This window comes from Phyllopteryx taeniolatus, chromosome 1 (genome assembly GCF_024500385.1).
Source record: "Phyllopteryx taeniolatus isolate TA_2022b chromosome 1, UOR_Ptae_1.2, whole genome shotgun sequence".
Classification (NCBI taxonomy): domain Eukaryota; kingdom Metazoa; phylum Chordata; class Actinopteri; order Syngnathiformes; family Syngnathidae; genus Phyllopteryx; species Phyllopteryx taeniolatus.
The window spans coordinates 15,391,092-15,404,670 of record NC_084502.1 but is presented as its reverse complement, the minus strand read 5'-3'; the positions used below and the strand labels follow the sequence as shown (position 1 = coordinate 15,404,670).

At 41.8% G+C, this 13,579-nt stretch overlaps 1 protein-coding gene across 3 annotated transcripts in view; it reads left to right on the top strand.

Moving 5' to 3' along the window:
* l1cama (L1 cell adhesion molecule, paralog a) overlaps window positions 1-13,579 on the top strand; it is a 53,613-nt gene that overhangs the window by 30,163 nt on the left and 9,871 nt on the right. For 2 of the 3 annotated variants that reach the window (XM_061774852.1, XM_061774843.1), the window contains exons 2-13: window positions 776-1,008; window positions 3,347-3,361; window positions 6,831-6,933; window positions 7,283-7,485; window positions 8,650-8,772; window positions 9,118-9,288; window positions 10,317-10,431; window positions 10,646-10,830; window positions 11,888-12,019; window positions 12,119-12,265; window positions 12,337-12,448; window positions 13,388-13,548. In XM_061774852.1, the coding sequence (XP_061630836.1) occupies window positions 882-1,008; window positions 3,347-3,361; window positions 6,831-6,933; window positions 7,283-7,485; window positions 8,650-8,772; window positions 9,118-9,288; window positions 10,317-10,431; window positions 10,646-10,830; window positions 11,888-12,019; window positions 12,119-12,265; window positions 12,337-12,448; window positions 13,388-13,548 (1,594 nt within the window). In that variant the 5' untranslated portion in view covers window positions 776-881. The remainder of the gene's footprint in view (window positions 1-775; window positions 1,009-3,346; window positions 3,362-6,830; window positions 6,934-7,282; window positions 7,486-8,649; window positions 8,773-9,117; window positions 9,289-10,316; window positions 10,432-10,645; window positions 10,831-11,887; window positions 12,020-12,118; window positions 12,266-12,336; window positions 12,449-13,387; window positions 13,549-13,579) is intronic. The other variant, XM_061774861.1, reaches the window with a different exon arrangement.

Sequence of the window (13,579 nt, the reverse complement as noted above, 5' to 3'; positions counted from 1 at the left end):
TGCGATCCACTCACCAGCATCCATGCACTCGTCCAACTTTACAACACCACTGCCAGGAGAAAACATATATGTTTTTGAATTATTATTATCCATTCATCCAATTTCTGAGCCGCTTCTCCTCACGCGGGTTGCGGGCGAGCTGGAGCCTATCCCAGCTATCATCGGGCAGGAGGCGGGGTACACCCTGAACTGGTTGCCAGCCAATCGGAGGGCACATACAAAACAAACAACCATTTGCAGTCACATTCACACCTACGGGCAATTTAGAGTTGTCAATTAACCTACCATGCATGTTTTTGGTATGTGGGAGGAAACCAGAGTGCCAGGAGAAAACACACGCAGGCACGGGGAGAACATGCAAACTCCACACAGGCGGGGCTGGGGATTGAACCCCGGTCTTCAGAACTGTGAGGCAGACGCTCTAACCACTTGCTCACCGTGCCGCCTAATTATTATTATTATTATTACTAATCATTAACTTTATCATTGGTGTATTTACACGTGTTCATCTCTTGCCCACTGGCCTCTCGTTGTTGTGGTATTTTGTCCATCAGTCCAGCTTGTCCATATGGGCCACTGTACATGTAATTAACCTAATGGTGATCTGCTCATTGTTACTGTATTTTGTACAGTTAACTCGCTATTGTTGTATTTAACGCTGTCTCTGTCTATATAGGTCTGACCACATGGCGCACGCTCATGTTTCTCCCATTGTGACACATGGACCCTGCCTCCCCCGAGCCCCATCTTACCTCCCTTCTCTTTTATGTGGCAGAGAGAAGACCAGCGGGAGGCTACGAGGAGTGCAAAGACCAGCCAAACGACGAGGCCTACAGTTGTGTGTGCGTGTGTGTCTGCTGACTTGGATGGGACAGTGAGCAATGGCTCTCGTGCAGCGACAGCAGGTTGGCAGTAGGAGGCTGTCCTCAGGCCTCCTCCCCATCTTCCTCTTCCTCCTCTCCCTCGCAGTCCAGCCCAGCCACGCAACCATACACATTCCCTCCAACTGTGAGTACACCGCATGATGTCATATTGCAAGACGAATGCTTCAGCACTAACCCATTTGTTGAGCTAATTAAATAATGTTGACTCATCAAAGTGTGCTAATAATTATCTTTTCAAAATGATTAATGAGAGCAAGGAGCAGATTGAGCGTGTTACTCTTCAGGGCTGGATTATTTATTCTGCTCAAAATCGGACCTCCTTTTACGCCCTCGTCTGGAGTGTAATTACTTTGTAATAGATCCTGTCGTAGAGCATTGATTAGTTCCACTATTGATCCGGTTCCTCTGAACAAACCAGAATCTGATTGAGGAGTAATTTAATCAACAATGGAATTACTCGAGAAAAAAACAACAGCAGTTTGTCTCTTCTGATCCCGTCTTCTTCTCCCTCTATGTCAGCCTTTCCCCAAACCTTGAAGCCACGCACCACTTTAACATCCCAAAATAATTGGTTCACGCCCACTCCCTTGCACTGACAAAGCAAGTAAAAAAAAAAAAAGCAAAGCACTGTAATATTTGCCGCTTCCTCCAGAAGATCTGGATGTAGGGACAGGACCGAAAGCTATGGGGGTCATTTCGAGAGTGAATAACAATTTAGCCACCAACATTGTGAAAAACGGGCCATTTGTTTTAGAATAGTTGGTTGTGTTTTCAAGTAAAAAAAAAAAAACTACTCAGGCACCTGAAAAACCTCTATTTCAAAATTATTGCCAAATAGAATAGTAAAAAAAATTTTTAATAAAGTGACATTCTATTTGAATACCGGTTTAATTTAAGTATTACTCTAATTACAGTAACAAAGTTGCAAATACCTCGGTTGCAAATCAATGCTAATGTTAAGAGTTTTCGCTTCAGCCTCCAAGCTAGCTATGTTAGCTGCTATGCTAACCGATCAAGCACAAACGTGGCTATATATAAAAAAACAACAACTCTGATATCTTCATAATATGAGTAACAGGGTTGTGTTGGTTTGAGTGGCACACTCCATTAAGACTGAAAACATTGTAAAAATATGAAAACTAGATGAGGGGATTTAAGTCTTAAATCTACCCATGGTCAGAGGTGAGTCATGGAACTCACGTTTTTTTTTCTCTTCCTCTTGATGGCTAAAGATTTTTTTAGCAACAGGGTTGCAAGTACATAAACCAAATGTTTAAACAATTACAAGGAAGACCAACAAAATCATTGCCAAAATAATGTATTTAATTTATGGTGGGCAGAAGATGATGTAGAGGAGGAGGAAGAAGAAAAGCAGGTAAAAGATGTAAAAGGTTAAGGTGCCTTTCAATTAACGAGCTGGTGACATGTCAATGAGAGTCAGTGAAAAGGATCGATGTATTAGAATTTGTGTCAAGGAGCACCAGTTCTCTTACAGAAGACAATAATAGAGTATCGATATCGTTAATGTTTCAGTTACCTCGCTGCAGTGTATATTAATCAATGTACAATGAAACCTCAAAATCTGTTCCGTGATACTGGATGACTTTCAACTTCAATCATTACAAAACAAAACGAGCACTGTGTGGTGGCAGAGGAACTCAAGTAAATTCACTTCACAAAGCAGCAGTTTGGCAAATAGTAAACAATTCTGCCTAAAAGATGCTTTGAGCTGTTTGTCACTGCAAGTTAAAGTTTACTGTCAAACTAAATATAAAAACAAAGAGACGATGTGTATTTAAAACAACCACATGGGGTTGCCTTAATAAAGTCCTTTTAGCTCAGTGCTAGCAAACAATGCAAAACGCCAGTGTGCCTGTTTTAATACCTGCACAACAACAAGAAAAACATATCTGCACACAAAATAGTTTCCTGTGTTCATTGTAATTTTTGGGGGGGAAAAAAACTCATTTTCCCTTTTCCTAAGATATAAAGTAAAACTTGACCTTGAAAAAAATATATCCCCAAATATTTTGTGAAACTCCTAAAATACAATATCATTGAATTCAATTTAGCGTCACTCGGAAATTGCTGAAGCTCTGTCCTTGCCTGTGATACACTGTGCTGTGATTGGCCAGCCTAGGTTTCCAGGGTGTAGCTAAGCAAAAGGTCAATAAAAATATAAATGAATAAAATGAAATTAAACAACGACAAAATAAAGTTTCAGGAAGCTGCCTTTTTAAAACCTGGAACCCCAGTGAATGTTTCTGTGTACTGTATGTATCTTTTCTATCCCTGAACTGTATATTTCCTTCTATTTACTGTTTTACTATTTCATGTCAGCATGTCAAATGAAAGCTGTCAATCTATCTCATATCTGCATATTTAAGTCTCTCTTGTGTACTGTAACTAAAAGATTTTCTTCCTCACGCCTACTCTCTGGCCTCCACTCTGGACAACATAAGACCACATAAGTGACCGTAAGTGCTTGTAACGTTCCTGACCAATCTTTAGTAATGTAGGTGCTGGAAAAGCTGCTTGTAAACACTTTCATGATGCCGCTGGGGTTATTTTCCATCCAGTACACAGTGAAAAGAAAACAACAAGTGTTTACACTTTGCTTCACATTAATGAATCCTACATTTGCAATGTTATGTTTGTGTGTTTTTGTGTGTGTTTCAGTGTACGTGCATTTGTGGTTCTTGAGGCATTTTCTGTGTGCGTGTGTTTGTAGCCTCAGTAGAAGTGATCACTGTGAGACTTCATGCTGTCACATGGGCAGCATGGGGAAATAACATCGCCACACTCCTCTGCACAGCCTTGAACCTGAACTTTAATTTGATCAGGAAGGGGTAAAAAGGCTTATTTGCTTTCATTGCATTCCCTCACTCTCTCGCTACATTTCTTTCTGCTGAAACTTGAGTCGATTTTCTGTCTCTTTTCGGTCACTGCATCGACACCGCTCACTGTTCTACGCAGTTGCCACGGCAACCCTTTATGACTCTCTATCAGGGATATCAAACTCATTTTTCTCACGGGCCACATTGTAGCTACAGTTCCCCTTCAAAGGCCGTTACGACTGCAAAACAATATACTTTAAATGTAAATTGCCTCATCATATTATTACATATACATATACAACAAATTGATGGATAACTACTTTCGAAATCCAACGTCAAGGAAAGCATTATATTCAACAGTTGTTTAATTTATTTTAAAAAGTGGTTTGGTAACTAAAAAATGCTTGCAATCTTTCAAAGTTATTCAAAGTGACGACAATTTGCAATTCCGGAACAGATTTTTAGTAAGAAACATGAAGTTGAAACACATGATTTGCTTTTGTGGGCCGCATAAAACGATGTGGCGGGCCAGATCTGGCCTCCGGGCCTTGTGCTTGACACCTGGGCTCTACATCCTACACTCCTTTACCTGACTTAAGATCGTTCTCTCTGCTGTTGACTCACTTCTTTAAAGCCCATTGCAGCTGAGCTTCAATTATTTACACCCATGGGCCACTTAATTAGGTACACCTGCACAATCTAATCAGCATCCAAAGGAAACGGCTGCCTTTGCAAAAACAATATTCTGAAATTTAACCAGGTATATACGTGACTCATTGAAATGCCTGGAAATAATACTTTTTACATCATAATTTTGTTTTGCACTATTATTACTTGCTTCATAAAAGGATCTTTTATGATTACTGTTTTGGTTGGTTGTCGTTCCCACTGGTGTTGAACTACACTACATCGTCATATTTCACATGTGCCATTCTTAACCACATATTTACAAATATCTCTCAATATAATGTGCAGAAATTGTACACCACTGCAAACTACAACCACAATAATAATTATATAGTAGAATTATTACCACTCTGACAGTGATAATCATTAATGTGACCTATAACCTGTACAACCCAATTGAAAAATGCAGATATTTTCAAGAGGGGAAGTTCTAGTAGACTTTTCCTCACATTTCTGTAGTCATACCTGACAGCACAAGTTATGGTCGGCAGAAAGCTTCCACAGCATCAGAGTAATCTGTTTGTTCAAAGGTATCAGTCAGGAAAAGGGCACAAAATAATTTCCAAGCAATTAGATATACCATTGAACACAGTGAAGACAGTATGGGTAAATATGGCACCAATGACATTAAGAACAACAAGACGTCCCTCCAAATATGATGAAAAGCCGAGAAGTAAACTAGTCAGGGAGGTTGCCAAGAGACCGACAGCAACACTGAAGGAGCTGCAGGAATTTCTGGCAAGTACTGGCCGTTTATTACATCTGACAACATTCTCATGTCTTGTTCATAGGTCTGGGCTATGGGGTGGGGCGGTAAAACGTAATTATTTTTTTTTTACACCGAAAAACATTCAAGCCCGACTACATTTTGCAAAAACAAACTTGAAATCCCCCAAATGCTTGCGGAATTTTGTTTTTATTATTGTCCAATGAAACCAAGGTTAAACATTTTGGCCACAATTCCAAAAGGCTTGTTTGGCACATAAACAACACTGCTCATCACCCAAAAAACACAATACCAAAAGTGAAGCATGATAGTGGCAGCATCATGCTTTGGGGCTGTTTTTCTTCAGCTGGAACTGGGGCCTTAGTTAAGGTGGAGGAAATTATGAGAAGTTCCAAATAGCAGTCAGTGTTAACACAAGACCTTCAGGCTTCTTCGGGAAAGCAAAAAAAATGACAGGAAATGCCTACTAGAGTGGCTGAAATGTATTTGTTTTTAATGAGTGCCATTTTAAATGGAGGCAGGTCTGTGCTGACTTCCATTTCACATGAGTTTGAATGTGATTGGTTAATTCTGAACCGACATCCCCAGTTACAAGAGGGTGAGCACACTTGTGCAACCACATTGTATCGGTTGTTTATTTTTACTTCCCCGCTCAACGATTAACAAAAAAGGCAATTCAATAATTTATCTTTGTCATTTTTTTATATAGATAAACCTTGCATTCAAACAGCGGTGTGTAGACTTTTTATATCCACTGTGAATGTCTTAGTGACAGGCAAAGATGAACTTCCTCCCCCAATGGTCTTCTAAAATCCCCACTTCACATCCCTCTTGTATTATGCTGCATCCATTTCTTCTCATCTCAACCAATTTCCTCCTTAGCTTACATTACAAGTCCTTCTCTTGGGATTCTTTCCTCATCCTATTGACCGAATATACTGTATAAATATTGGCAGCTGTTAACCTGAAAATGATTGGTGTTTTTGTTCTTTTTGGCCAGAGTGGCATATGCATTACCCTGGGGTAATATGTGTCAAAGCACCAGTTAATTCATGCGTATTGAAATAAATCAAATATGCCGCAACGGCTTAAAAAAAAAAAAAAAAAGATACCCTTATGAAGAATTGATCAACACTCATTAATGACATTATACATTACACTATATGCTTTTTTAAAATCCAGTTAAAACGAATAAATCAGAATTATATATATATAGTCAGAATATCCGTAATGTCGACTATCTTATTTATAACTAACAAGTTTGTAAACAGTATAGCTCAATGTGGGCTCACTATGTGGCAAGCTAGAAAGTCCCTTTCACTGTTCTAATCAAATGACTCATTTCCGTAAACTGAATTTAATTAATAATCCATATCTAAAAACAAGTCAACTTTCACTTAAAAGGGTCATATTTTGTTTTAATCTTGCCTATAGAAACAATGGGAATACAAATATTTGTTCCACGACCAAACTATCACCATCAGAATATCTTTTTGACAACATTTAACATTCATAATTGTCAAACAAATGTAGAAAGAAGTTAGCCTCATTTAGTAAAATAAAAATGACATGCATGTAATGTATGACTTTACCGGGTCAAATTTCTATACTGTATGTTTGACCTCATGGGCGTTCCACTATATTCTTCACCAATATGGGACATATTACAACAATATGTGTTTTGGATCCTTGCAGTCAAGAGGCCTCCTGTTATCATCACACAGCCGGAGTCTGTCACCGTCTTCAGCATTGAAGACCTCGTCATGACCTGCGAAGCCTCCGGCAACCCTACGCCCATGTTCGTATGCACACAGAACCGTGCACGTACGCAGGCACGCGGGCACGCACACCCGCACACGTACACGCACGCACGCGCACACACACTTGTCTAGTCAGGGTGACTTTTAGTTTCCTGAGTAGTCCATCATGAGAGGAAGCAAAAATTCTGTCATCAACAAAGGACAGACGTCTCAATGCAATTTTTCAAAGTGGAAAGACTGCAGTGGCTGCCAAGAATGAACATCACAATGAGACTTAATAAGTTCAGGAGTCCTATCGGGGCTTAAATTTATTTGCGTCCTCAAATTCAGTCACTTAAGGACACGTAGTCATGGAAGTCTAAATTTTATTTCTTTATTTTGTTCCAGTTTCCGGTGGATGAAGGACGGAGAGGAGTTCGACCCAGGCACCGACCCAGAGCTGAAGGTGACTGAGCGCTCCGGCTCATTCGCCTTCTACACCCTCAGCAACACAGTGGACTCCCTGAAGCAGTACCAGGGCAAATATGTGTGCTACGCATCCAACGAGCTCGGCACAGCCGTCTCCAGTGAGGCCACACTCAACATTGATGGTAAGAAGCAAAGCGACATTGAATAATCAGGAAATAGTTAATACAATTGAATTTTAGGATACTTGACAGGCTAACGATTCCATTTTAAACACGTTTTTGAACATATTTTCAAATTATAACCGCACTTAAGATATTATAACCGCCTGATATACTGTATGTCAAATATATTTGTGACGCTTCAGTGCTCCTGTTAATGAGCTCAAGCAAGCTAATTGTTTGTTAAATGGTAATAACAGAGCTGTGTGAAGCTTTCTAAAGAGCTCATTTGTTAGTAAATGAAGCCTCACACTGGGACAACAGGGTACCGCCACCTAGAACATAATGACATGCAAGAACATGATAATCAGCTACAAACACACACGCACGCACATGCGCACACACATATATGCAAGCCCCTGGACAAGTGTGATGCAAAGCGCACGTTTGTGTCTCCATCCACCTCCCGTATGTGATTGGATCTCTCCAGGGCGACGTCCTTCGCTCACAGTTTCCCTGACAACCGTTTCCGCAGAAACGCTCATGAGCTGATGTCATGCGAAGCCCGCTTCAGTGGGTCCCGTGGGGTTACGCACGATGAGCAGAGGGGAGCCAGGAAGCAAATATAGCACGCACAACTCACAAATCGCATTGTTCCACTTCTTCGAGTCAAAACAGGCGCTTTCGTGTACTCCTCCCTCCTCCTTGTAACTTAGAAATTTCAATTTCTGTTGCCAAGGTGATGACTACATAATACAGTGGTACCTTGAAATACAAGTGCCTCGACTTATGAGTTTATCGTGATACGAGGCGTCGTTTGACCGTTTATTTTTTTTTTTGCCTTGACTTGCGAGCAAAAATGTTAGATACATTTGAGATAAGAGCACTGTATTGGTGACAGATAGTGAACAATTGTTAAAAAAGAAGCTTCAAGCTTTTAATTATTACTCTGAGTCGACGTTTATTGTCAAGATAAAGACCTACAGGTTGTGTATTTAAAACAACCACAAGGGGGGAAATTCTATCAGATTTGAGTGTTTTGAATTACGAGCATGGTCGCAGAACAAATTTAACTCATATCTCAAGGCACCGCTGTGTATATACAGCACAGTTAATTGTGTACATGTTCACTCTTGTGGTGGTGCTCTTCTCATGAATGAATAATTGCCCTTCCTTGGCCCCCTGCAGCCCCACCGTCCCAGCAGAAAGAGAAAAAAGTACATGTGAAGTCTGAAGAGGGAAGCAGTATTGTTCTGAAGTGCAACCCCCCTCAGAGCTCCATGGAGCCCATCATTCACTGGATGGACTGGAGTGAGTATACCACTCTTTCCTTTCATTTCCAACTTCTTGTTCTCTTGACACTCCCTGGACTGTTCAGCTGAATATTGTGGTTGGGGAGTGGATATCATACGATGGACTTTTACATCTGAATCCATTCCTGCTGTGTGAACTATTAAATTATACTGTATATGTACTTTATACTTGTTCTTCCATGAAGTTTAAATGTTGTAGAAGCAAATGTCCCCACTTAATTAATAAAAAAAATACTAAAAAGTGTCCTCTAAGTAATCAGGTCTCCATGGTAGTCACTATATAAACAATAATCACTTAATTATCCTCCATCTAAATCTGTTGTGGTCTCATCTCTCCTTGCAGAGCTCCACCACATCCAACTGAATGAGCGGGTGGTTGTGGGCAAGGATGGTAACCTGTACTTTGCCAACCTGAAAACCACGGACAGCAGGGATGACTACACCTGCAATGTTCAGTATCTCGCAACTCGCACCATTCTGGCAAAGGAACCTGTCATTCTGACGGTCAAACCCTGTAAGTTTCACCCAAGTTGACCAGATCAACCAAAGACTGCATGAAATAAATCCACTTTGTTCATTAATGACCAAATAAATCGATGGATAGCGTTTGAGAATAAAGTGTCTAAGCGCAAGAACCTTTATCATTTATCCTACTGGTTTACACTAAACACATAGGTCATGGTTTTATCTAGATTATGTTCACTAGTTTCATTTGCTGTGTGCTGGGTCATAATTATTTTGCGGCTTTCATTACCATGACGACTGGGGCGGACCTAGGGTGTTGCGATTAGCCGAGCAGTACTACCGTACTTGCAGAAGGGTATGTAAACTTATGAGCACAACTGTAGTCGCTCATAGTGTGAAAACATTTTCACAGCTGACATATCGCCCAACACAACATTCGAGTACGTTCCGAAGTTAATGCTGCTAGCTACCGCTAATCTTTGCTTGCAACAAAATTTAATAGAGCCTGCTCACCTTTTGGCTTTAACAGTCTTCTCTAACCTTCTGAATGCGCATGTCAACTGTTCAACGTTTCAGTATTTTTTGCAGAATTGCAACATTCTCAACAGGTGTTTGAACATTTAGTTGAATGACACAATTTCAATATTGCGAGCTCATATAAGACTTAATTGGTGGTGCACTCTTCGTATACAAGCAATTCAAAAGTTAAAACTGTACGAGTGTACATAATAGAGTCCCCTTTAAATTGTGGTGCACAAGACACAATTTCCAAAGCAATACCTTGTAACACTGGTCCAGTTGGTGGACCAAATAAGTGAAAGTAACCTGGCAGAGGCAGCAGGGGATGGGGTCATCACCTCGTCACCTCCTCAGCCCAGCCTCGGTGGTCACGCGTGGCAACTCACACTGGGATGTGGCTGCCGACATCTGTGTCTCGAGCAAAGGTCAGAGAGGCCTCCACATGTTAACTAACACAGGACCTCTGTGCTGCAGGTTTGCACTGCAAGGACTTCACCGAGTCAGCAGCACTTAGAGAATGATACTTCCGTCTGTTGTGTGTGAATATTTGTGCTTCAGCCAACTCCGTGCAGTGGAACAGGAGGCCCCACATGATGAGACCTACTGGAAGCCACAGCACTTACCATGCACTCAGGGGTCAGACCATAGAGCTCGAGTGCATTGTCCAAGGCTAGTGAGTGTCTAAGTGTGAGCATATACTGTATTTACTGTATATGTGAAACCTGGAGACACACTTTTTAATCAAATCAATCTTCTTCTTTCTCTTACTGCCCTACACTCCCACTACCGTTAATTTCGTTTTTGTTTTCTCCTGCCAACTTTGCTTCTTGCATCTCCTTCACTTCCTCTCATTTTGAATCAATGACCCCTCCCTACTTCCCCCTCAGTCCAACTCCCAAGGTTTTGTGGGTTAGGAAGGACGGTGAGCTGTCCGAATTGCGGACTGCCAAAGAAATGTTTGACCGCCGTCTGCGCTTCACCAATATCTCAGAGAGCGACGCCGGCGAGTATCAGTGTCTTGCGGAGAATTCCCAAGGGAAGACCACACACACGTACACTGTGGCAGTGGAAGGTACGCCAAACACACACCCAACCAGCAGTAAAATTGAAGGCGCACCACTCTCAACATCCTGACAAAGATGGCACACCCCACTCCCCACAGACACACACTAAAAACACCCTTTGATCCGCTTCTGTTACTCGAATGCATAGTTATTGGCAAATGAGGGATGTACATTTCTTTATTTTCTGCCGTAGTTTAAGCAAAGCACATGATGCCCAAGGTAACACAACAGCATGAGGCCAAGGGGGTGTGCCTGCTATGAGTCTACCCGCAAGTGCACCCAAATGATTGACACCTCCTCAGTCAGGGGCAATTTTTTATGTGGGCAACCGGGGATGGGGGGGATGGGGTGGGGTGGGTGCCAATGGGGCAGCACATGAGTATGCTGCCTCATCCGTAGCACCCCCGCTCCACTTCCATTTAACCCATCCACCCCACCCCACCCCATCCCACCGCCCCCCTTGCCGAATGGATTTTGTTGAGCTGACGTATGGCTGATGCCGAATGGATTTCCAATGTACAGTTGCCCCTCACCTTTATGGACCGTTGCTGATCGGCAAAAATTTTGCATCAGCACTCCCCCACCACTGTTGATGATATAACAGAGGTGCGCAACCTACGGCACACCGTTCAAGTCAGCGCTGCTACTGTCGTCAGTCAGGGCTTCTGTTTGATTGGTTGTTTTTCCTTGTGCACAGTGGTTTCTTGCACATCAAGTTAGAGGCACAAGTTGGGGCAGGAGAGTTCAATATTTTTTCAGGGATCATTTTAATAATAATGTACTACTGTCTGATCATACTGACAGTTTTAACAAATATGATTTTTTTTTTCTTTAAAAAAAAAAGCTTCCTCTTTGTACAAGATTGCAATTTTTGAGAGGAAGCAATTGAACTATGTAATTAGTAACTCATATCGGGTAATATGAACACACAGCACCATGACATTTTAAATACCCCCCCAGCCCCCAGGATGCACGTACCAGTTTGGCAATCCTCGGTAGGCTAATCTCTTTCAATCATATTTATTCACTACATTATGTAAAGTAATTTATTATTTGATTGCCTAGCTGCTCCCTACTGGACCAAAGAGCCGGTCAGTATGTTGTACGCTCCCGGTGAGAATGTCCGACTCGACTGTCAGGCGGACGGCATCCCGTCTCCGACCATCATTTGGACCATCAATGGGATCCCCCTCTCATGTCAGTACAAAAACTAATGCAATCATGAACACATAAAGCACATCACACACATTTTTATCTGTGCTTAACCACTGTGTGTGTGTTTTCTTTTTTAAACAGCGACCGACAAGGACGCAAAACGCACTTTGACAGACGGCGGCTCTCTCATCCTAAAGGATGTCAATTTTGGAGACACGGCCATCTACCAATGCAAGGCCTCCAACAAGCACGGAGCCATCCTTTCAAACACCAACGTTTATGTCATCAGTGAGGGTTTCCGATTATACACTCCGACTAAAAGAAAATGGTTTGTGTCTCATCTCCCTTTTTTGTTTCAGAGCTGCCTCCTCAGATCCTTACCGAGGATGGTAACACTTACACAGTTACTGAAGGCCAGAAGGTTTTGCTAGAATGTGACAGCTTTGGCTCTCCGAAACCAAAAGTCACATGGTGAGACAATCAAGCAACCAATTGCACTATTTTGGTTTCTTTTCTTTTCTTTTCTTTTTTTTTGACAACAGATTCTCCTTTTATTTAATTATTTGATAGCGTATGATGCATTTCATTAGCAGCCAAACACTGTTGCATCTGGGGTGTGAATATTGTCGGCGCTCATCCAATTAGGCTTTGTTCTGTTGTCTGGAAGAACCAGTATTGCCACATTTATACCACCCGCATCCTTTTACAATTTTCTGGAAGTATCATGGTTGGGATTTGAGCTGTTACTGCTGTCTATGGATCGAGACTGTTGAAAACCTGCCTACTAATTACAACCCTTTTGAGCCAAAAGGATGAACTCATGTCTTTGGAGTAATGAATTTGCTTCCACCTTCTGGCCAAGCTTTCCATCTATACCACCAGCGCATTTCTAGGGTTTCAGGAGTCTCCAAGCTGTGATTGGTACTATTGGAAATTAATTTCTGAAACGCCCTTTGAATGTCCCTTGCGAGACATTTATACTTGGTGATACAGTTGCAGTTAAACTAGTGAATATTTCATTTACTACAAGAAATGTTTCGTTTGTTCCTAAACTCTATTGTTGCTGCATCAGCTTAACAGCCAACAAATTTAGTGGAGACGTTACCAAGTGGTGTGTTAATCGTCTTTCTATATCGAGTCTGTTCCTTTGTTCAACCATCATACAAATGAGACCCATTAGACAAAGTTGTCTGACTTTGAGGTGGTGGTTGGTGCTGGGAATATGGCAAAATGGCAAACCTTTGTCGTAATTCATTCATTGCTTATCCTCACTAGGGTTGCGGGTGAGTTGGAGCCTATCCTTGCTGACTTTGAGCAGGAGACGTGGTACACCCTGGACCGGTCTCCAGCAAATGGTGGTAGTGCACTATGTCATTATTTACAAGAACTGTGTTTATGTGTCTTTTCCAGGCACAGTGGTAGTGCCTCCTCCCTTCTGGCTGATTCCAGAATTAACCCTCTCACCACCGGGGGTCTGGAAATTTTCAGTGTCACACATGATGATGAGGGCTTCTATACGTGCTCTGTGCCAAACACTAATTTGTCCATCAGTGCAAAGCTGGAGGTGCTTAGTGAGTGCCACGCACACACACACGCACATAC